A 25,411-nucleotide genomic window follows, 5' to 3' on the forward strand; every position below is an offset into this window, starting at 1 on the left:
TCCTTGTGTGATCATAAGGCAACTGGCTACAGCAGAAGTCTCCTTGCTCTGCCATATCTGCAGAAAGATAACAGATAGCGAAGACTCACCCCTTGGTTAAGACATGGCTTCAGTTTACCAACAGCCGAAGATGGAACAGATCAACTCCTTTGTTTTTTGCAAGATTTCCACCAGGTTATTTCAGGATCCCACAGAAAATACAGCAAAGGCTGTGTGTACACGTCAAGTATTTCTTGCCGACATTTCTGCGTGAAAAATGTATCGCTTGGCGATTTTGCAGCATTTTTCCTATTCATTAGAATGCAAGTAAGTAACCTGTGCATGAGATTTCAGAAACTGCATTCACTTTTCTGGGACAGTAAAATGCTGCATTTTTCATAGCAAAGGCAAGCAGAAAAAACGCAAGGAAAATGTGACGTGTCAACATACCCTAACAAGCTATAATTCTGGTTTAATTTACCTCATTTCTAGGTTTAGTGGTCCTTACAGTAGTTTGGTGAATTAAAAAGCCGATGAATTGGTTTTGTTAGGCCGGGATCACACATGCGAGAAACACGGTCGAGTCTCGCATGTTAATACCTGGCACTTGGATCGGCGCGTGCGGCCGCATAGCAATACATGGAGCCGCACACTCTGCTCCCGAGTGCCAGCGGAAGTGTGGGGGATTAACATGCGAGACTCGGCCGTGTTTCTCGCATGTGTGATCCTGGCCTTAAAGAAAGGCTACTTTCACTGTGTGCACATGACATACATTGCTGTGCAAATTAATTGGAGCAAAGCATTTTTTTAAGTAAAATCGTAAGTTGGTTACCAGTCAGTGATTCAAACCAGCTTTAACTGCTTTGAACAGGTGTGAGTGCCTGTTCAAAGCAGTTAAAACTGGTTTGAATCACTGACTGGTAACCAACTTACGATTTTACTTAAAAAAATGCTTTGTCCCAATTAATTTGCACAGCACTGTATGCATTATAACAAATGGTTGGTAACCCCAGGGTCTCCCAGCAAATATCCATCCTCTAGAAATACACAATAAAGCTCTGATTTATTTTTGCTCTCACAACACAGCAGCATTTTCACCAGTATAAACACCCACTTTTTCTATTTCAAATTTCAGTTTTGTTTTTAAAGTTAACAGTTAATATTTTCAACTTCCCTTTTCATATTAAAAGTGTCCTTAGAGTGCACATGGAAGGGATGGAAGAGATGGTCTCCATCATCAAAAGAGGTTCAGCAGGATACACAACCCAAGTCCAAGTCACAAGCTGTCATACATCTTTAGAGTTTTCTCCAGCTCCTGACTCACCCTCCTATAAAACATAATCTGTTCCTTTAAATAATGCTGGATAGCCATTTTAAAGTCTAGGAGTCTTCTCTGATGGAAATGGTTAATCTCTGCCTGCAAAGCAAAGCCTACAACGCGACACCTTTTCCGGATTCCGTCAGCTTCCTCTTGCTCCATCTTCCCTTCATCGCTCATGCGCTGGCTGTCCTTTACCTTAGCAAATGCTCCTGAAGGAAAGTTTAATAAAAACGAATAGTTAGATATGAGGCAGAAAGCTAGATCTCATTTTCAGAAAAAAATAGATATAACATGAAACTTTTTGCTTGTTAAAGTGCTGCCTGAGGCATGACTGCTCAGTGATGAGTGCTGCGGTGTGGAAACACAGGGACCATGATTCAATTCTAACTAAGCGAATAACGCTATGAAGTCTGGATCTCTTTCACCAGCTTTTTGTAGGTATTGCTAGGAACTCATGTTTCCTCCCACACCAATCAATACTATAGAAGTGTGTTAATCTTTTACTTTCATTGTCATGCAGCAATGATTGTGAGGGGGAGGTTGAATGACTGTTCCCTCTTCTGTCCACACTTTACATTATACTTTGAAAACACATCCCCATTTACACGAGAATGCTGCCAACCAACAATCATTTTAAAGCTTACATAAAACTTATTTGTCGTTAATTGCATCTTTTATCATTTCATCACTTGGCTTGATAACAAAGGTAAATGATCAGGGACCAGCACTCATACAAATGACTGGGCATACAGCAGCCTTAAGGCCCCAAAACTATGGGCTATGTAACGGATCCCGTTGAACGCAGGGCCATTAACGCAATGTGAACCTGGCCTTACACATCAAGACTTGTCACAAGTTTTTAGGCTCCAACCAACTGCCTAAAGCTGAGAAAAACGCATTAGTTCTGACAAAGGCAAGGTTAAAATGTAAACACTCTGTGTGTCCAATTCATGAAGGTGATTGACAGAATTGTGGCGCAATATACTTTCAAATGCTGAAAATGTTGTGATTTTTGGTGTTTGTACTCCAGTTTTGTCTGGTTCTGACAAAGTGAGCTGACATGGGGGGAATTGCACGTGGTAAAAATAGCAAATTCATAAGTTGTGTCGTCATTTATATCCAAAATATTACTTGATTCCCTGACTGAGGTAACACTTCTGCAGGAAGTGAAAGTATAGGATTCGCCTAATTCATTAAGTGGTGTGCGCCTCTTAAGAATTAGGTGCATCTTACTCCAGCGATCGGGGTTCATTAAGACTAAGGGCCCCGTCACACATAGCGACGCACCAGCGATCCCGACAACGATATTACCTTGTCAGAATCGCTGGTGTGTCGCTACATGATCGCTGGTGAGCTGACAAACAGGCAGCTTCACCAGCGACCAGCATCAGCGCACTGGTAACTAAGGTACACATCGGGTTTCTAAGCACCGCACTCCGCTTTTAAACCCGATGTTTACCTTGGCTACCAGCTAGCTGATCGCTGGTCGTTGCTCTCCCACCTGCCACACGCAGCGATGCATGCTGGACAGCGGGAGACCAACGACCCAAAAAAAGTCCTGACCTTTCATGAACGATCAGCGATACCCGGCGGGGGGCCGGTCGCTTATAGCTGTCACGCACAGCGATCTCGCTTGTGAGATCGCTGTTGCGTCACAAAACTTGTGACTCAGCAGCGATCTCGCTAGCAAGATCGCTGTGTGTGACGGGGGCTTTACATTTCTGCTATCTTTCTAATGGATTTCTCCTTTTTTAGCTCAATGGTAGTTTATATAATTTCCATTGAGAGAATTCCTTTGACCACATTCTGTGGGTTCACCGCAACAGCTTCCAAATGCAAATGCCACACCTGGAATCAGCTCCAGACCTTTTACCTGCTTAATTGATGATGGATTAATGAGGAAAAAGCCCATGCAGTCTTTTAAAGATATTTTGAGATAATGGTCCAATTACTTTTGGTCAATTGAAAAAGAGGCAGCTACATAATAAAGAGCTATAATTCCTAAACCCTTACTCCAATTAGGATGTGAATACCCTCAAATTAAAGCTGAGAGTCTGCACTTTAAGCTCATATGCACATGTAAAGCATCATGGAATAAATGGTGCAATAATAATAGATGATAATAATATTCCTCATATAATTGCATCTTGAATATGTTTTGATAAACAGCTAAAATGTGAAAACTTGTGTCACTGTCCAAATATTTCTGGACCTAACTGTATGTCAATATGCTCATACCTGAATCACAACATTCAATACATGAGAAGTTCTAGGAACAGGTACTGATTTAGTCATCAGCTCAACTTCCTACTATCACCTCCTTCAATCCGAAAAAACGTGTCCACAAAGTGTAGATATACTGTGATTTTTCGCAGGTTTTTCCACAACAGGAAGTTTTAGCTGCACCTACTGCTTTAAAATTGAGATAAGCAATGACATTTGACTTTTCTTCCAAGTAAGACTGGGATTACAGGGAGACTGTGACCACCTAATTCAGGTTGTGCTGAGCGAGTATACTCGTTGCTTGGGTTTTCCTGAGCATGCTTTGGTGTCCTCCCGAGTATTGTGGCGTGCTCGGAGATTTAGATTTTGTTGACACAGTTGCATGATTTGCGGCTGCTAGACAGCCTGAATACATGTGAGGAATGCCTGTTTGTTAGGGAATCCCCACATGTATTCAGGCTGTCTAGCAGCCGCAAATCATGCAGCTGAGTTGACAAAAACTAAATCTCCGAGCACGCCAAAATACTCGGAGATCACACGAGCATGCTCGGGAAAACCCAAGCAACGAGTATACTCGCTCATCACTAAATGCAGGTAAATGGTGTCACATTACTGCGACCACGAAAAGTAAGTCACAAAAAATCCAACTGGGTCTGACTTTTTACGACTTGCTTGTTGGAGTTGGGGTCTCCCAGGGGTTGCAATGCAACCTTATTCACCTGTGTTTTGCTGCAATGTAGCATCTGCATGTAGGAATATGTCTTGGCCAAAGTCGCCATGAGTCCCTGACCTAACTAAAACGGTGATTCCTTTGAACAGTTTATCAGGGAGATGCTGAGCGTTTTTACCCTCAGCAATTGAACATTTATAGCCAAATCAAAACATAAGTCATCAAATTAAAATAATCTTTTCAACCAGACTTAATACAGAGGAATGTAAGGCCTAGACATTGATGTCCTTTGTGCATCCTATGATAATCTGTAGTGTCTAGGAGTGCTACTTCCTAATATTTACTATAGATTAAAGGGTGGTTTTGCACTTAGGCCTCTTTCACACTTCAGTTTTTTGCATCAGTTATAATCCGCCAAAAAGGCGGACAAGCGGATCCGTTGTCAACTGATGCGAACGGATGACGGATGACGAAATTTAAAGGAAGGAGAGAGAGAGAGAGAGAGAGAGAGAGAGAGAGAGAGAGAGAGAGAGAGAGAGAGAGAGAGAGAGAGAGAGAGAGAGAGAGAGAGATAGATATATATATATATATATATATATATATATATATATATATATCAGTGTCTGGAGGATCCGCCACAGAGAAAAACGTTACAAGCTCCGTTTTGAAATCTTTGAGGATGGTGACGGACAGCAACTTTTGGCGGATCCTCAAAAAATACGGATGCAACGGACAGCAATCCGTCACAATCCGCCATTAATGCAAGTCAATGGGGAAAAAAACGGATCCTCAAAAAAAAAAGAAGATCCGTTTTTTTTCAAAACCTGGCAGATTGTGACTGATTGTAAAAAACGGAAGTGTGAAAGAGGCCTTACCGTGTTTTTGCGGCCTCAATAGCTATCTATGGGGCCGCAAAATCGGCCCGCAAAAATTCAATGGTGCGCCGTGCGCTGTACAGCCGTGAGGGCCGTATATACAGCAGTGAAAAAATATTGAGCTTGCTTGATATTTTTCATGGCGTATGGACACGGCGCCCATTTAAATCAATGGGGCAGCTAAAACAAACCGGAAGTTCGTTTTTGCGGTGCGCCGTCAATTCCCGTTTTGCGGAACGCCGTTTTTTTTTCTCCAATACTATTTCCATAGCATTGGGGAAAAAAACGGCAATCCGCAAACATTTTTTGCGGCCTGTTATTGCGGTACAAAACAAAAAATGCACAAAAACGGGTCGCAATAACGGACCGCAAAAAATGAGGTAAGTGTAAAACAACCCTAAGTCTTCTTGGCTTTACTCAATATACTACTTTAATTAGGCCATACCACAATCCAATGATTCCACTTATAGCCCTTCCTAGTAGTCCATACAACAGCTCTGATATTTTGAGAGGATTTTCATGCCTCAACAAGAATACACAGTAGAGCTAAAAAGAGACATGAGAAGTGACCCTAATCAAAACACGTTATACACATAGAAATGCTAGCACTATCTCACAGACTAACAAGACACGTAACACGAATTTAAGATTCTGTCTGTAAGCAAAGAATGCCATATATAGAGGTCTGTGGAAGACGTGTACATTTTCCATATACCGTACTCCCTCGCAATTTCAGCATTTATGCATACGGTAGATGGCAGAATTTGTGCAGGGAGCTTCTTCAACTTTCAGGTTTACATGAGATCTAATAGTCTAAAAATATAGTCAGGCAGATTTTATCAGTGTTTTTAGCATAAAAATTGCAATATCTTTCAAGGATTGGATGGAACTTTAGAGTTGCAGAGTGGAATTTAGTTATCCAGATTTTCCTTTCAATTTTGTTCTGACTCATTGAAGGGAGTCCTGAATAGGGGACACCCTTCTGTTCCATTGCTCATACTACACGACTATTCAATGACATTTAGTTATTAACATGTAATCCCAGACACAGCTCTGCTGTAAATCTGAAGCAAAATAGAAATATAATCAGCATATTGCAAGACAATCTAAAGGGTTATACTCATTTTAGCAAGTGATCTATTTTCTGGATAGGTGATTATTTATAAATCGCTGGTGTCCAAACACTGTAATCTCTACCAATCCAGAGAACAGAGATTTAAAAAGCACTGCACCGGGATATCTCCTGCAGTGCCATAGACAATTACCGTATTTTTCGGACTATAAGACGCACCGGACCATAAGACACACTCTAACTTTTCAGAAGGAAAATAGGGGGAAAAAAAATTAATGTGTCACATGGGAGTCCGTCTTACAGTCCGAATTCAGCTTACGGGGAGGAAATCGGCAGCGCTGGTGGAGTGGGGTCACAGGGGGTGTTCAGTGGTCCGGCAATATGACTCCCATCCCAGGCTGGTGCGGTGGCCTCTGGGAAATCCCATCCCAGGCTGGTGAAGCAGGTTCGGCGGTGGTGCTCAGGGCTCCGCTGCCATCTCCGCATATGCATTGCTGCGATCTCGGGACGAGATCTCATTGCCGAGATCTCAATTGAGCATGTGCTGCACCCCGGCGTCCATTTTCCCGGAGACCACCGCATCGCAGCAGATTGAGACCTCGAGACAAGATCTCGTTGCTGAGATCTCAATCTGAGCTTGTGACGCCCCCCGGCGGCCATTTTCCTGGACGCCACCGCATTGCAGAAATGCTAGCGGAGTCACCCCCCCCCCCGCATCACAGAGCACCGCCACCGAACGAGCTGCACCAGCCTGGGAAGGGAGTGTGATCATCGCCTCATCGCCCGGCAGCGTCGGATCCGGACATCCGCAGAATCGCCTGACTCCTGCTGCCACCACAGTAGTTTTAAGTATATTCCAACTATAAGACGCATCCTCATTTTCCCCAAAACATTTTGGGGAAAAAGTGCACTTTATAGTCTGAAAAATACGGTAAGTGATAACTGCACAGTTATAGCCACTAATCAATTCTAATGGCCATTTCAAATCCCTAATATCTGAATCGGTGGGCCGTCCTGTGTTCAGGCATGCAGTGGTCAGCAAGTTACTGGGTATTCTGTGGCTAAGCAATTACTTGTTAAGATGGCAATAGCTCTTTAAAGGGAATGTCACCAGGTTTTTGTTGCCCTATCTGAAGGCAGCATTTAGTAAGAGGAACATAAACCCCAATTTCAGGGATGTGTCACTTACTTGGCTGGTAGCTATAGTTTTGATAAAAGCATTGTTTTTTTCTGCAGATCTAACAGTTCTCTGAATGCTGAGTTCTGTATAACCCTGATCTCAACACTAATTGAATAATTTAATGCTGACAACAGACATTTTATCAAAACTACACAAAGTAGTCCAGTACATGGCAGCTCTGGAATCATGATCTCTGCCCCAACATCACATTGCTTTCAGATGAGGCAGGAAAAAATCTGGTGACAGAATCCTTGTTACTGTAAGCACCAATTCCTTACCTTTCTGTAGATGAATGATGTCTGGAAAGTTGGAAAGCAATCCTTGATACAAGGACAAGGTATCAAGAAATCTAAACTGATCATTTTTGGGTTGTTCGGCAAACATTTCTCCAACTATCTCATATGTATGCCCAGTATGAGAAATTGCGCCAATCAGTGGCTCAGATCCATAAGGTGGGTCTAGTTGGAAGGAATGGCTTAGATTCTGCAGTGCGCCACCAAGCTTTTGAAACTCCTTACGAAAGCCTCCCAAGTGCTTACGTGCTAGTTCAGAGACTACACTGATTAACTGGAGAACACTCTCATCCATCTTTTTTGAGAAGGCTTTGAAAGTATCCACACGTTCTTCTACATCTTGGAGATCCTGATGTTCAGTAGGTATCTGCAAGGTCAGCAAAAAACTGGCACCAACCATTTCATCCCTCTCCGTGCGTCTTTTCCCAGCTTTCCACTGTTTTTCATCACGGCAGGTTAGGAAATGCTGGAAACCATCATACTGAGAAAGCACTGGATGACTTGTCATATGATCCATCCACAGAACCAATCTACGCTTACGCTTTTGGATAAAATCTTCTTCAAAGCGTCCTGTAGCCTGCTTTTCTGGCAAGTGGGGGACAGAAATGACAGTAAATTTGTGCAGGAGGCGGTTATATAACCAGTCAAAGTGCTTGTACCGTCTGTAAACTGGAGAGTTGGTGTGACCTGGAGTCAGCCTTAGGAGAAACAAAGAGGATATTTTTAATTAACTTTCAAACAAACATTTTAAGCAACTGCTTTCATTTAGTTTATTCCTTTCTTTGATCTATTTAGATACAGTGCGGTCTTTATTTCTCAGCTTGTAATATGACAAAATAAGATTAACCATTTTACTCCTACTTCTCACTACTCGGTGTCTGACAATTGTCTGCAGAATGATCACCCTCCCAAGTTCCTGTCTGCAAAAGGACACAAATATTATTCAATCCATGCCTTTTGCAAAACCTGAGCTCGCAAGCCAAAAATGTGGGAAAAAAAACAGTAGCAAATTACCCATGTTCTCTGCAATCTTTTTTTTGTCCGTTTTAGGCTGGATTCACATATCTGTACTATATGGTCTATGCTGCGCGACAACAATACCCTGACCGACCAAGGGTCTACTGACCTGAACGGGATGCCGCATATGGGTCAGGAGGCCAAAGGGTGGACAGGGTATTGCAGTTGTAGCACATGAAAAGAAAATACCGTAAGTGAAGGATACAAGCTGTGCTATGAGTGAATAAAAACAGCAGCACCCTGGATACAAGCCCAGCCAGGCCTCACACCCAGCCTATGTTACTGGAAGATAATGCCCTACAGCAGAAAAAAAGGCATATTTGGATCATGTGGCAAACTGCATATCAAGGGGTCTGAACATTTCTTGCATGCTATAGGTGTCCACAGTCTTTTTGCGTTTCATTAAATTCAGGAAACAATGGCACAATGTTTTGGTGAAGGACAAAGAAAAAAATGTAACTTGTCAAAATGGTGGCTAAGTGTATAAAAGGGGACACTATTCCATTTGCAACAGGCTGTTTGTGTTCCCTTTATTTCTTTGAGCAGTATATTGCCTTACACTCTGCTAACCAAGTGCAATGATACAATGCTCAAGTTAACTGAAAGCCATTGTTTGTGAGACACTCCTACACACTTTAGCCTGAAATTAAGGCTTCTCCTAATAAAAGCTCTGCAAGCCACAATAACATAATGTTTCATTGCTTATAAATATACAGCACAAACCAAAAATGAATCACTCGACAAATACCAGGCATTGCTCAACAAATACACAGATACAGTATATACAGTGCACTTTGTGCAAACATAGATTTTAGCAGTTTGACTTCAGTACACACAGAACTGAACATTGCCCCATACAACATACATTTTACTTGCAATACACACTTTGTAATCCTAAATTGTCTCTCACCTGTAAGAGATATAACTCTTAATCCCTTTAAACTTTGTCTGTTTGGTAGGTTCCTCCACAGAACAAATGAAAGCGTTAGGATCTGGCTTCCATAGTGGCCCCTTTGGTCCCATCTCAATTACATAGGTTTCAGACACTCTGCCAAACTGGGGAACATCTCCAAGTATAAAGGCTTCCACACCTGACCTTACAAAGCTAGAGAATCGGTTCAGATTTCGACCCACCACACTACCTCTCTTCCCACTGGCTATGCTATCCTGGCGTTCCAGCTGAGGCCTTGGTCTGTGGGCATACTCAGGCCTTGGGTAATAATGGTGCTTTGTCTGACTATGAGAAACTCCATTTGAGCCACTGGGTTCTTCAGCCACAGATTGTCCATCATCCCAATCATCCCAGTCATCATCATCTTCTTCATCGTCATCGTAGCTCCCATGATGAGTAGCATCTGTGTAGATCGTGTGGTGTGCTGGGTAGTCCACTTGGACTGAACCAGAACGGGTTGGCTGAATAATCTCCACATATGAAGCAGGAAAAAGTCCTGTTTGACCATGGCTGTTTGTACCCTGAAGCCATCCATCCAAAGAAACATCACTCGACAATTGTAGCTCCTCATTCTCCTGGATATTGATTTCTTCCTTATTTTCACTTTGAAAGTTATATAGGGCCCGAGCTTTGAAGGCCATGATTAGGAGAATCAAAGGAAAGTGCTGCAACAAGAAAAGAAAACATTAATTAATACACATGCTAGGAACACCTGACTCAAGCACACATCTTTATATTCTTTGTCTCAAACTGCATATATGGGATTAGTATTATGAATAATAAAGATAATATCTGGACCGTAGTTTTCATGAAAAAAGGTATGTCTACATTGACTACTGTGTAAAAAGAAATATACATAAATTGCAAAGTAATACCAACAGTATTAGATTTGCGTAACCCGACTCTTGGCACCCCCACAAATCTGCTAAGTAAAGAAACTAAGGCACTTTGTAGCCACAAGTTGGTATTTCAGCTTTGTCCCATTCAAGTTATGGGGACATGTCGGTTTTATCGCTTTCCATCCTATTAACAAACAGATTGTTACAGCAAAAGCAGCCTTGTCCATATTTTCTTAATGAAACCAGGCACTCCTTTACTGGTTTGCATTAAACCTTAGTTAGGCTGCTCATACACATTAGATGGCTGTCAGCTGAACAATGCTTCCATCAACAGTCATCTCAGCCAATTCTCCCATACACAGGAGCGCTCGCTCAGCTAAGTGCCCCTGTGGCCATTGACCGACACATCGGCTGGGCAGCTTATCTCAAGGAGAACAATTCAATCAGCAATCCAAAAATAGGGGACAGGTGCCATCAATCTCTCTCCTAGCCATCAGTCAGTCGGCGCCCCTATACACATTAGATGGCAGAACCCGTCAATATTGGCAGGTTCAGCAACGCTAATCTAAAGTGTATGGGGGTCTTTACAGCCACCAGAACTGCACTCAAGCTGATAACACAGATGACAAAAAAGCCCCTAAACAGCTAGGCGACTTCTGAAATTATAGCCTTTCCTACACTGGGTTATTATACACTGCCCAAAGTAAATACTTGACTTTCCAGAATATCAATCATACATAAGAGCAAGCTCTGTAGAGACAATGATCCGGTAAAGAATTTTGGGATATTTCACAAGTTTTCATAATTTGTCAGAGCAGTTCTGTTTGCTACACAAGGCCAATACAAGATAAGTAATGGCAGGTATTTACATAGTAGAAGTTTAACTTCTCACATAAATGTAAAAATCTGATGCTACAGATCACAGTACAATTAGGAGCTGTAAATTCTCAAAGCCTGGTGCATGTTTGTGAGCTTTTCTAGATTTTTATTTGGGGGGGTGGACCAATTTCATGGCCTAGTAATCAGTATAACAGTCTAGACGGTTATTACAGTAGTATTAATCGCTAAAGCAAATATTATGTGCATGGACCAAAAGGCCAAAGAAAACCACTAAACATTCTCTCAGAAGAGTGGAAAATTTGCTAGACGAGTGTTTTTTTAATGAGGAAAAATGACTGAGCGGGAAGAAAACCGATTATAATACTTTATATAAAGTCTAATATTTTCATGATTGATATTCTAACTCTTTCACCAATACACAAAATAGATGTCCCAGTTTCTGCAAACCTTTATGCAACACTTGCTTCCCCTACATTTCTAACTTCTGCACATCTGGATAAAGAATAATAACAGAATAAATTCCAATGATTCTTTCCATGCATTTGGCACTTTGAAGGGAACTTGGTGTTGTAGTATTTAAGGAGTTAGCGAAGCAGGATATCCAGGCTTGCCGCTTTAAAAGTGAAAAGTTATAGGAGATTTAATAATTTGCATTAATAAATTGTCAACAACATAGTCAACAGCGTTTTATACAAGAAATGGATTTTAAAGAGGGTTTGGTTATGTCAATATAGCTTTAATTTATAATGAAAAATTGTTTTATGCACTTGCACTTTAATTCCTACATGCAGTCAGGGAATTGGAACATTTTTGGTTACATTCAGAGACTGACAACTGACCAGATCATCATTTACAGGTGAAAAGATAGTTTTGTATACTCTGAGTTAGGCAGTTTTCACATGCGTTTTTTTTTCTCATCCATGAAAAACCAGTCCATTTTTTCAGTGGGCTGGACTCACTTTTGGTTCTTACAATCTTTGCTGCATCTGTTTTTCTTATGTGAACAGAAAAAAAAATCGTGTCTTCTTCCCATTAAACAGTAAAATATGGACGACACACTGATGAAATTTTTCTTTCAAGGGGCCATTGACTTGAAATGGCAAATTTGATTGGTAAAGTAACACATGCCTTCATTTCAATTGATCGCAAAAAAGGAAAAATAAACAAAAGAAAAGGACGTGTGTAAAGGCACATAAATTGTAATGGTTCTGCAATCTATCGGTAAAAATAACTGATGGCACATGTACTAAAAACTGACATTAGAAACTGGCCTTCTGTTCACTTTGGCATCATGTCTTCTATGACCTGACTGACAAGAGACATCTATAAACCAACCATTTCATGACATAACCCATGCAGTTTCTTTTCTATCTTCTTATCCTAAAACAAGGATCAGATGGCTGATGTTTTGTCGGATCGCACTCGGATGGAAAATACTGTGGTGTGATCAAGTCCTTAGTGATGAGGCAAAGCTCATTAAAGGGTTGATATTGACTTTTAGGATTGCTACTTCCAATAGGTGGCGCTAAAGTCCTAGTCCTCTTCCATTCTGAAGAGACAATTTGCATATGGTATTACCCATAACACAATTGTTTTATTTTTATTTTTACTGCTGGACAGAATACATCAGGGGTGTACAACATTTTCTGTTCCAAAGGCCACATTGTCATGCTGAACAATTTATAAGGTCACCACTAAAGGGGTATTACCATTAGAGAGGGTTTTGGTATATCAAAACTATATGCCATATCGGTCTAAGATGCAGGACTGAACTCCCACATACTGGACAATATGGTGCTCTTTTTCCACCCAATCCGCACTCTAGCGAGGAGGAGACCAGAATATGCACACTTGTAATTCTCTCCATTGAAGATTATGGGTGTTGTAGTAGCTGGCTACATTTCACAATTTCCATAAACGAGAATGGCGAGAGCTGCACGCATAGGCAGCTACCACTTAACTCACATAGGTCTGCCTGGAGTGTGAAACGGGGGTCTAGTATCTTGAGGAATGGGGGACCCAGATACGGGTACACAGTGCTCTATTTGTGCTTACACATCCCTGCTCACGAGCAGCGACCTACTCTACTTCCGTCTGCTGTACTTTATAAAGATGGTTTGGGGGCCATACCTTGTAAGCCAGAATCAGGAGTGGAACAATGAGAGGAAGGTGAGGCTTGAGGCCAGGGCTTGTCTAGGGCTGTCACATGCTTCAGTTTGCAGTTATTGTTGATGTGCAGAAAATTTCTAAGGAACACAACAGCGGTGGGGGATTTATCAAAGAAGTGATGCTTATTTTACAATATTGCATTTCCATGTCCTGGCCCTTTTTTTTGTTGATCCCAGACAACCCCTTTAAGGTGTATACTTCTCAATTTTGAAACATTGTCCCACATATGAGGGAGTGTAAGGTTGCCAGCTGCTGGCCTCAGGCAGTCAGAATAAATGTCCTATGTGTACAAGGCTTGGCTACATATTTGCTAAGAGTCATTTTAAAGAGTAGGGTAAGTCTTGAGGTTTCAAGTGTAGGAGTTATACATGTTATATCATGCCGGACGCTGGAGGATCCCTACTGCTTACACATGCAATGGTGTCAGGAGGCTATGGATTTCAAGGTCCCGTTTACCTTCATTATAAAATGGCATGTAGGTTGCCATATACAGCATAAAGAATTATAAAGGGGTCCTGGGAGAGACTATGGAATTTTGTGCAGCGAGCCAAATTAGGTTAGACTAGATTATGAAGAAATTCCTGGCAACAATGAATAGCCCAAAGACAGGGCTAATGCACCTGGCAGAGATCAGCACACAGAGCCCCTAGGTATGAACAGTATCGGGCTGTATGGGAGAACACCAGCATAACAGGGCATATAATGAGGTACATACAGCATGGGGCCATAGCAGGCTACCAGCACCACATTGCAGATCTGCTAAGCAGCTGTGTGTAAAGTTATGGAACAGATGGCCTTATATCCCGGCAAACCTATTCAGCAGTATACTGAACAGAATTTCATTAAGTAAAATGTCACTTTTTTCATTTTGTTTTTCTGAGGCTGCACATTTTATGTTTACATATTCTAAAAAATAAATAACAAATTAAATCTGTGCGACAAGATGAATTCTCAGAACGAATGGTTCACAAAATGGCTGTCACTTAGTGGTCCTGATTGGTGCTCCTAGGCCCTAGTATCACTGCATGACAACTTTCTCCAGGTATGCTTTTCTGGCCACATTGGCACATTCAGTATTTGGTCAGTATTTTACCTCAGTATTTGTAAGCCAAAACCAGGAGCGGAACAAATCAGAGGAAAAGTATAATAGAAACCCGTCACCAATTCTGGATTTATCACCTACTTCTGGATTTGGATTACAAATACTGAGGTAAAATACTGTCCAAATACTGAATGTGTGAACGTGGCCTTAAATTGATTTTACCCAGTGAAGGCCTTATACCACCGCAGCTAGCGAGAAATGCGGGTGTGCTGCTGTAAGACATTCACACGATTCAGATGAATAGAAAAAGATTATAGCTTATTACCAATGCATCTCTAGGCCAGACTGTCCTCATTCTCAGGGAGACCACAATAAACATGACCTATAAAGTATTAGGGTATGTGCACATGCTGCGGATTCTGCTGCGGATCCGCAGTGGTTTTGGTCCTGCGGATCCGCAGCAGTTTCTGCTGCAGTATACAGTACCGTTATATCCTATGGGAAATGGAAACCGCTGTGCAGATGGTGCGGATTTTTCCGCGCGGATTTGCTGCAGTTTCTAACCCGCCGAAAGAATTGACATGTCAATTCTTTCTGCGGATTCCTCTGTGGTTTACCATCTCCTCCATTGTAGAGGTGATAAACCACAGGGGAAAACCGCAGGCTAATCCGCAGGTCTTTTGACCTGCAGATTTACCTGCGGATTTTGCAAAATCCGCGTGGATCAATCCGCAGAGTGTGCACACACCCTTAGGCTACTTTCACACATCCAGGTGTGATTGTTCCGGCAGGGTGCAGCGGAATGCTGGAGCGCCGGATCAGGCGTGCAGCGGTGACAGCGGATGGAGGTGCGGCGCCTGATCCGGCTTGTAAAACATTTAAAGGAGCCGCAGCGGGAGCAAGCGAGAGAGGCAGCACCGGGGAGAAGCCGGTATGTACAGAGGGGGGGGGAGGGCGCGCGCGCTGCGCCGGGCACTTGTGGGGTTAAAACTCACAGTGCCCGCGCATGCGCTGTTGAAAAAGCCAGTTCGGCGCTGCAAAAAAAGTTGCAGCCATCGTTTTTAGCTGACACCGGACGGCGCAGGTTTGCCGTTTCCGGCAAAAACCGGAGGCGCCGTATGTCCATCTGGCACGATGCGGCAATCATTACATTCTATGTGCCAAAACCGGATCTAATTCCGGATCCGGTTTTCACACTTTTCGCCGGATTAAAAAAAACGGATATGTGAAAGAGGCCTTACTGATGCTTGACGGCCAACCTAAAAGTGTATACTAGTATTGGTGCAAACTTGTAGCCACTTGTAAACTACCAAGCAGGTCTACACAAGGCAGCTGTGAGGCATTTGTCTGCTGGGATATTTTACATATGAAACACCTTACTAGTCACATGTAAAACATTAGCAAATTCTGAATTTCTAGTATCCTAGTAGGCTGTTTACAAGAAAGGCTGCTAGCTCTCCCAGACTATGTTCCACCCCTGCCATTTTGTGGTGCCCTTTCTCCCTGATCACTACCTTCTGTTGTTCAGTATTTGGTCAGTATTTTACCTCAGTAAAAACCAGGAGCGGAACAATCAGAGGAAAAGTATAATAGAAACACGTCACCACTTCTGGATTTATCACCCACTCCTGGCTTTGGCTTACAGATACTGAATGTGGCCTAAAAGTCCAGGACTATTTACAAGTCTTTCCTACAGATAAGTAAGGTCCTAAGTGAGGACTCCCGGTCCCCATCTCCATGCCATTGTTAGCAAGGGTCTCACTTTGGGGGCCACACTGCTCAGGTCATAGTATATATGATCAGATATATTTTCTTCTGTACTGGTAAATATTTATCCCTGGAACCCGAGGAGCATTATTTGTATCTTCTACGCGGAATGGAAACATTTAGAAAGAATGAACACGACATAGGAACACGTTAGCAGGACTGTGGGTTACACAAACAGGTAGGACGTGAATTTCTGCTCCAGCTCAGATCCCAAGACAAACAGCAGCAAACAATACAGGAACTCACCCCAAGTGTGATCCGCCTGCAGATAGTGCAATGTCCCTGCCAACATCCAGCTGGGTGATCTTCACATATCTATGGCTCCATGGTAAGAACTTCCCCCCAGCTGGGAGGAATAACCAGAAGGACTTTCTGGGGGGCTTACCAGTATTTACATCCAACAGGACTGAACTCTTGGAATGCGACCAAGATGTCCAGGAAACAAGCACAATCCACAAAAACAAATGTCAAACTTCCCGTGTGATGAGAGGAGTCACAACCTCAGGAATTCAGCCCTTCCGTCTGCAGAGGAGAAGAGAGCAGGGAACCGGATCCGTCCATATGCGGCCAACAGCACTGCCTGCCCAGAGCTTGTCAGCAGAGCATGCACTCTCTCTTCCCTGGAGCCACAGGATGGAAGTTGGAGGAAAGAAACTGCCCTGAAAGTCCCCAGCAGAAGAGTCCTACATGTCCCTTCACCCTGGAGGGTGTGACAAAACCAACCCTGCAGCCTGGGGGGATGGGAGATCTCTCCCCAGGAGAAAGGATCTTTTAGGATCTTGTTAGAGGAGCCCTCTCTCTCTCCTTCTTCTCCTCACCCTGTGCTGTGCCTGACTGACTCCTCCTCTGCTCATCCCCCTTCCCAGAGGACGTCCTCCAGCATCAGGGAGCTCCCTCACAACCTTTGACTGTTTATTTTGTGATAATATGAAAAGAATATAGAGATGGAGAGGCCTGGAGTCAGCTACCATTGCTGGCTGCATCCCCTGCACAGGTCCCATTACTCTCCTCTGCTATGACTTGCTTTGTAGGGTTAGAGGTTTTAACACTTGTACATCATGTGTTATAGTTATGTAATATTTATTTCTGCAGCCCCCCTTCAATAGGTCCATCATTCTCCCATATGCTTCATAGTGTCGCCTTGCATATTACATTCACTTCATTGTTTTTTCCATGATGTCAGGAATAGGACTGAGACATAATGGGGCGTGAAAGAAAGTGTGAGGACACTGGGAGAGGGAGCCAAACTGCCCCAATATGCCCTCTGCAGGGGAAATCGTGCACACACAGCACAACTCTGCTAAACAAGTATACCGTATATATGGATATTGTTCACACCTGCGTTTTTGAGCTGTTTCTCTGTTCCGTTTTACAACAGAATTCATGTGGAATCCAGATCCATTACATAATGGATGTAAATGGAAGCAGAAGGGCCCTATTGACTTCAGTAGGGTCTGTCTGACTTCTGTTATGGTCAGTGAGGCCCTTCTACTTTTTGTACATTATCCATACTTCCCAACTTTTGAAGAAGGGAAAGAGGGGCAAATGCTGCGGCGCGCACAGCACGCCGCCAAAATTTTTAGGCCGCACCCCTGGCCACACCCATGTTGTGACTAGTCACACCCATGTCCACGACCAACCACACCCATTTAGCACTGCTGATCACACTGACTGGTACTGGGGACATAGTGGCTGGCATTATGGGCACAGTGGCTGGTACTGGGGGCACACTGACTGGTACTAAGGAAAAGAAAGAAAACAGAGAGAGAAAAAAGAAAATAGAGAGAGAAAGAAAGGAGAGCGAGAGAGAAAGATAGAACAGAGAGAGAAAGAAAGAGAGGAAAGAAAAAACAGAGAGCAAAAGAGAGAAAGAAAGGGGAAAGAACAGAGAAAAATAAAGAGGAGAAATAAAGAACAGAGAAAAAGAAAGGAAGAGAAAGAACACAGAGAGAGAGAAAGAAAGAGGGGACAGAAAAAAGAACAGAGAGAAAGAAAGAACAGAGAGAGAACAGATAGAAAGAACAGAAAGAGAGAAAAAAGGGTAAATAAAGAAGAGAGAAAAATAAAGAGGGGAAAGAAAAAAAGAAAGAACAGAGTGAGAGAAAGAACAGAGAGAGAGAAAGAAAGAGGGGAAAGAAAGAACAGAGAGAGGAAGAAAGAGGGGACAGAAAAAATAACAGAGGGAGAGCGAAAGAAAGAGGGGAAAGAAAGAAAGAATAGAGCGAGAGTGAAAGAAAAAAGAAAGAACGGAGAGAAAAAGAAAGAAAGAAAGAGGGGAAAGAAAGAACAGAGCGATAGAGAGAAAGAAAGAGGGGAAGAAAGAATAGAGAGAGAAAGAAATGAAAGAAAGAACAGAAAGATAGAGAGAAAGAAAGAACAGAGAGAGACAGAGAAAGAACAGAGAGAGAAAGAAGGAAAGAAAGAAAGAACAGAGAGAAAGAAAAAAAAGATTAGCGAGAGAAAGAAAGAACAGAGAGAGAGAAAGAAAAAGAGGGAAAGACAGAACAGAGAATGAGAAAGAAACAGAGAGAAAGAAAGAAAAGAGAAAGAAATAAAGAAAGATTCTATAAAGATACTATAGCAGCCCGGCTCCCATTGTAATGCCCACCTAAGCCTCCCGGTGTAGGACATATCATGATCCGCTCACATGGCCGGCATCCCTGATTCCAAGGCGATCCTGCTGTCCGCGCTGTCGGAGGAGGACATGGTGATGGATCTGAAGCATTCCTGGTTCCGTCACAATCTCCTCATGAAATTACCTCATTTCCTGTCAGTTTCCAGCACATCACTTCCGGTGGAACATCATGTGCGAGTTTTAAAGTGCTCCTCGGGGCTGCGCCATGTACTCTTGTGTCCGTGGGAAAAGCCCACTTTGTATGCCTCGTACACATTTGGCTCCGCTCCGTACATCCAGTACACATATGGCTCCACTCCGTAAACACACAGCTCCGCATACCCCATACACATGCGCCTCCGCTCCATGCACCAAGTACACACGACTCCGCTCCGTACACGCGCGGCTCCGCTCCGTACACCTCGTACACGCGCGACTCCGTGCCGTACACCTCATACACTCGAGGCTCTGTTCCCCACACCTCGTACACATGCGATTCCGCTCCGTACACACGCGGCTCCGCTCTGTACACCTCATGCACACGTGGCTCCGTACAGCTTGTACACGCGCAGCTCTGCTCCTCCGTACACCTCGTACACACGCAGCTCCGCTCCGTACACCTCGTACACACGCGGCTCCGCTCTGTAAACCTCGTACATACGCGGTTCCGCTCCGTAAACCTCGTACACTCGCTGTTCCGCTCCGTACACCTCGTACACACACGGCTCCGCTCTGTACACCTCGTACACACGCAGCTCCACTCCGTACACCTCGCACACACGCAGCTCCGCTCCCCACACCTTGTACACACACGGCTCCGCTCCATACACACGCGGCTCCGCTTCGTACACCTCATACACACGTGGCTCCGTACACCTCGTCACACGCGGCTCCGCTCTGTACACCTCATGCATATGTGGCTCTGCTCCGCACATCTCGTACACACACGGCTCCGCTCTGTAAACCTCGTACAAAAGCGGTTCTGCTCCGTACACCTCGTACACTCGCGGTTCCGCTCCGTACACCTCGTACACACACGGCTCCGCTCTGTACACCTCGTACACACGCAGCTCCGCTTCGTACACCTCGTACACACGTGGCTCCGCTCCCAACACCTTGTACACACACGGCTCCGCTCCGTACACACGCGGCTCCGCCTCGTACACCTCATACACACGTGGCTCTGTACACCTCGTCACACGCGGCTCCGCTCTGTACACCTCATACATATGTGGCTCTGCTCCATACACCTCGTACACACGCAGCTCTGCTCCGTACACCTCGAACACACATGGCTATGCTACATCCACATTGTAAACCCCTCCTGACCCCACACAGAAACTTTACCTCATCCAGCACAATGACAACCAGCACAGCAGAGTCCTGCAGAGTGCAGACAGACGAAGGCCCCTGATCATGTGACCGCCTGACTCCTCCCCTCTCACAGATCCTGTGCGCACAGTACACACAGCCCAGCCACATCATTGCAGGCTGCGGTGGGTCTATCTGCGAGGGCGAGGATGGAGTCGGTGGATGGGGGGAGCGTGGTAGCTCGGTGCAATGCGGGAAAAATAGCGTCCCGGGGGGTGTCAAAAACGGGACTGTCCCGCGTGAATCGGGACGGTTGGGAGCTATGCATTATCAAACAGATTTCATTTCTCTTTTCCTAGAACAAAACAGGTAAATCGAACTCAACTATGCAGATGTGAACAGAGCCTAATTCTGTTCCGTTAAAGGAGCAGTACCACAAAAATAATAAATATTCGGGGTCCCTGATATGACTGACACCAGTGGCACCCATCATAATCCACTGACTAAAATGCAGTCTGTTTTCTCTGCATAGGTAGCATTGTGGCTCAGTAGTTGGCACTATAGACTTGCAGCGCTCGAGTCATGGGTTCAAATCCCACCAAGGACAACATCTGCAAGGAGTTTGTATGTTCTCCCAGTGTTTGCGTGGGTTTTCTCCAGGTACTATGATTTCTTTCCACATACTGATGGGGAATTTAGATTGTGAGCCCCAATTGGGACAGTGATGATGTCTTTACAGCGCTGTGGAATAAATTATAAGCAAGTAAATTAAATAAATTGGTCTGGCATTTGATTGGACAACTTTTGTCCAGATCTGCAATGTTCAGAACAAGGATGTGAATGAATGGATGTATCAAAATGAGAAATGGTTGCACTCAATTGCTTTAAAGCCCCCCGTCACACACAGCGAGATCGCTGCTCAGTCACAAATTTTGTAACGCAACAGAGATCTCACCAGCGATCTCACTGTGTGTGACACGTATCAGCGACCGGCCCCCCCGCCGGGTATCGCTGATCATGCTCTAATGTCCAGGACATTTTTTGATCGTTGGTCTCCCGCTGGCCAGCATGCATCGCATGTGGCAGCGGGAGACCAATGATCAGCGAGCTCCCAACGCTGTAAGCAGACGCTGGGAGCTGGTATCCAAGGTAAACTGCGGGTAACTAAGCGCGCGCATCGCTTAGTTACCCACTGTGTACCTTGGATACCAGCGTGCTCGCGCTGGGAGCTGGTATCCAATGTAAACAGTGGGTTTATAAGGACCGCGTGCACTCAGTTACCCACTGTTTACCTGGATACCAGCTCCCAGTGCGAGCACGCTGGTATCCAAGGTACACAGCGGGTAACTAAGCGACGCGCGGGCTTGTTACCCGTGTTGTCGCTGGTCCTGATCGCTGGTGAGATCTGCCTATTTGACAGCTCACAAGCGATCATGTAGCGGCACACCAGCTATTCTGACCAGGTCACATCGTTGTCGGGATCGCTGGTGTCGCTATGTGTGACGGGGGGCATAAGGGTATGTGCACAGAGTTTTTTGGATCTGAGGATTCTGTAGTAAAATCCGCAGATAAATCTGTGGTTTATCTGTGGATTTGCCTACGGTTTTACCCTGCAGTTTTACACCTCATAGTGGATGAAGTGTGAAACCGCAGCGTTTCTGCACAAAAGAATTGACATGCTGCGGATTGTAAACCGCAGCAAAACTGCGCGGAAAAATCCGCAGCATGTGCACAGCGTTTTCCAGTTTACCATTGAAAACAATGGCACTGTACAACGCACCTAAATCTGCGGACCCGCAGCTGCAGAAACGCTGCGGATCCGCAGCAGAATCCGCACCGTGTGCACATACCCTTAGGCATGTCAATGTGAAATACATGAAGTGTGAATAGCGTAATGGCTTTTGAAATTTAGGAAAAACACATGAGATGCTTAGTACAAAATTTGGACAAAAAAAGTAAGCCCATTCACCGTCAAGGATGGTCCCTGACTTAACTGCCTAGTGTGAACACTTACCTGTACGGACTAGGACTGAAATACAGCCCTGGCATTTGCAATCACACAGGCCCATGTTGTCCCCGTTTCCAAGCACCAGATGGGGATATATTACTAATATTTTCCTGGATGGAGGAAACAAGATTTACTACAAGACCAATATTTCTAATGATACCTGTGGCCTGCTGGGGTAAGTGACAGAGTCAGCAACATTGTGCTCCATCACAACTGTTAATAGTATGGGTGTCTTGAGAACACTGATTCTGTTAACAACATAGCAGACAAGGCAGCCCACGACCAGAGAAGCCCTTCTGGCATTTGCCAGAATTGCCAGATGGCCAGTCCGGCCCAGCCTGTGGCTAATAACTTGGTAAAGCCTATATTTATAATAAGGTCGGAACCAAATGTGATTGAATGTAATTAAAACCATGGTCGTGTGACAATGAGCTTCTCTTCCTGCTTCTCTTAGTTTTTCACTGAACATTGAGAGCATTAGGGAGAGCAGCTTGTTGGTACATGACTAAGTGTGCAAATCGCATGTGTGCTTGGGGGGGCTCACCCTGCACCAACACCCACAATCGGTGCTAGCACCGATAGCGGGTGTTCAACCCCTCTGATACCAATGTCAATAGTGACAGCGACTTACAGGAACATCACAGAGGGAGGGAGCTCCCTGTGTACTTCCAGATCGCATTATGCTGATGGTGTCCATGGGCATTCCCGGCTATAAGATTGCCGCAGGGTCGTTCAGGGTCTTGCTAAGAGCAGGAGCTGGCACGCATCCTTCCCTGCAGGTCAGAAGCATTGCAGAGTATCAGATCAGCGGTCAGTATAAGGATGGTGTCCCATAGTGGGACAATGTGAAAAAGTAAAGAAAAAGTTCTTAAGTGTAAAAATATTTTTTAAAAATCCCCAAATAAAGAACAAAAAAAAGCAAAAATATTAATCCAATAAATACATTTATTTATGTAAATAAAAAATCAAAGTACAAATATTTGGCATCCACGAGTCTGGAATGACCCAACCTAAAAAAACTATTCCACTAGTTAACACCTTCAGTGAACACCATAAAAAAATAAAAACGCGGCAAAAAACTATGCTTTACTATCATACTGCTAAAAAAGGGCAATGAAACGCAACCAAAAAGATGAATGTAAATAAAAATGGCACCGCTGAAAACATCGTCTTGTCCCGCAGAAAACAAGCCGCCATGAAGCTCCATCAGTGGAAAAATAAAAGCGTTATAGCTCTCTCAATAAAGCGATGCAAAAATAATTGTTTTTTCAAAAACATAGTTTTTAAAGTGTAAAAGTGCCAAAACATAAAAAATTATAAATGTGGTATCGCTGTAATCGTACTGACCTGAAGAATAAAACTGCCTTATCAATTTTACCACACGTGGAACGATATAAAAAAATTAAAAAAAATCCTGAATTGCTGTTTTTTGTTCATTCTACCTCCCAAAAATCAGAAAAGAAAGCTATCAAAAATGGTACCAATTAAAAACGTCAACTCATCCCGCAAAAAAGAAGCTGTCGCATGACTCTGTCGGCCAAGATATAGAAAAATTATAGTTGTCTAAATATGGCGATGCTAGTTCTTGCAATAAAAAGCATCTTTTAGTGTGTAACAGCAGCCAAACCCGATATAAAAACCCGATACAAATCTGGTATCACTGTAATCGCGCCGACCCGAAGAATAAAGTCGACTAATCACTTTTACTGCACTAGGAATGGCGAAAAAATAAATAAAACCCAATTCTTCATCTGCTGTTGATTCTGACTGTCAAAGATCGCAGTACGGCTCGGTGCACATTTATCCTGGGCTCTGTGCTGAGCGCTTACATCGGGGTTTCCATGTAAATCTCTGAAATACGTGATTCTAACCAAACCCCCAGCGGAAGATTCGCTATAATGAGGCAGACGGAGGCACTTTGGACGCCATAGAACCTGTGCCCTTCTTTTTAGGCGAGTATAAAAGCGCGGTCATCCACAGTTTTGTACACTTCTCAAAAGAAGGACAATGCTGAACAGAGGCCAGATGGAGTCCAGAGTAACTCTCCTGACTCATCATAGTGAATGGATCAAGGATCCCTCAAGGGTTTCATCTATCTCATCATTCGAAGCTTTAGATGTAAACCCTGATGTTTATGCTCAGCGTAGAGCGCCATAAAAGTGATCCTAAATTATATGTAAAATATTTCCAATAAAAGCTTGAACTCAATCCACAAAAAAAAGTAATTCCCCATTCAGGTCCATCATCTGTCAATGTGAATATTGGGGGCTTCCACGTTACTGGTAGCACAAAGGCTCTGGAAAAGCTAAATTGCTTGTTGCCCCTCAAAATAAATTCAGCAACTTCTGCACTCCCAAATCCAAATGCCCCCCTCCCTTCTGAGCCTCAGTGGGCCTAAACCACATTAAGGCCATGTGCACACGATGCATTTTTCCTGCGGATCCACAGCGGATTTTACCGCGCAGAAACGCTGCAGATCCGCAAAGTGATTTACAGTACAATGTAAATTAATGAAAAAAAAAACGCTGTGCAGACGCTGCGCTTTTTTCCGCGCGTTTTTTGTGCGGTACAAAAAATGCAGCATGTCACTTCTTTTGTGCGGTTTTCCACCTGCTCCATTCTCCAAATCCGCAGGGGGAAAACTGCAGTGCAAAAACCACAATAAAACAAGAGGAAATCCGCAGGAAAAATGCAGGTCATTTGACCTGCGGATTTCTTCAAATCTGCGCAGAAAAATCCGCAGGAGGAAAATCCACGTGTGCACTTAGCCTTAGTGTCCACATGTTTGGCACTTCTATAGTGATGAAAGCCTGCCTAATTTACAGATGCATGTCTCCAGAAGCATGAGCTAGTCATAATGTACTGGTCACGACAACGTACTGGTCACTTCAACATACTGGTCACTTCAACACAGGGGTGGGATTCAGCCGGTTCTCCCCGGTTCGGTGGAACCGGTTGTTAGAAAAGCAGCCAGTTCCCCGAATCGGGGAGATTCACAGCCGCGATCCGGAACTGTGTGCGGCCGTGCCCTCTTTTCTGTGACGCGGGCGGCAGCAAGTACACTGTGACGCGGGTGGCTGTATCGGGCAGGGAGCTGTGCAAGGCCGTCACAGAGCTGACAGCTGCACAGCTCCCGCTCCCTCTACTTCCGGGTCAGGTGACGCCGACATGTACGTGGACTCTGGCAGCAGAGAGGAGCTGCTGGGGAGCGGTTGTGAGGTAAGTATGGGAAACTGTTT

General features: G+C 44.1%; 1 protein-coding gene across 1 annotated transcript; it reads right to left on the reverse strand.

The window, feature by feature from the left end:
- Nucleotides 1-1,023: 1,023 nt before the first annotated feature.
- On the reverse strand, nucleotides 1,024-17,105 carry SNX33 (sorting nexin 33). The gene is made up of 4 exons (XM_073579489.1): nucleotides 16,486-17,105; nucleotides 9,541-10,247; nucleotides 7,599-8,311; nucleotides 1,024-1,509 (listed from the first exon to the last, which is right to left on the reverse strand). The coding sequence occupies exons 2-4, from the start codon at nucleotides 10,221-10,223 to the stop codon at nucleotides 1,256-1,258; spliced, it is 1,650 nt and encodes a 549-aa protein (XP_073435590.1). The 5' UTR covers nucleotides 10,224-10,247; nucleotides 16,486-17,105; the 3' UTR covers nucleotides 1,024-1,255.
- Between the last annotated feature and the right edge of the window lie 8,306 nt (nucleotides 17,106-25,411).

Source organism: Dendrobates tinctorius, unplaced genomic scaffold (assembly GCF_039654945.1).
Source record: "Dendrobates tinctorius isolate UK_male_01 unplaced genomic scaffold, ASM3965494v1 ptg000062l, whole genome shotgun sequence".
Lineage (NCBI taxonomy): Eukaryota > Metazoa > Chordata > Amphibia > Anura > Dendrobatidae > Dendrobates > Dendrobates tinctorius.

Excerpts from the sequence above, each read along its gene's own strand:
- SNX33 (XM_073579489.1), bottom strand. The coding sequence starts at position 10,223 with ATGGCCTTCAAAGCTCGGGCCCTATATAACTTTCAAAGTGAAAATAAG. Across the intron at positions 8,312-9,540 it reads AAGAGTTATATCTCTTACAG|GCTGACTCCAGGTCACACCA; the intron begins GTGAGAGACAAT and ends GTTTCTCCTAAG. Across the intron at positions 1,510-7,598 it reads CATCATTCATCTACAGAAAG|GAGCATTTGCTAAGGTAAAG; the intron begins GTAAGGAATTGG and ends ACTTTCCTTCAG.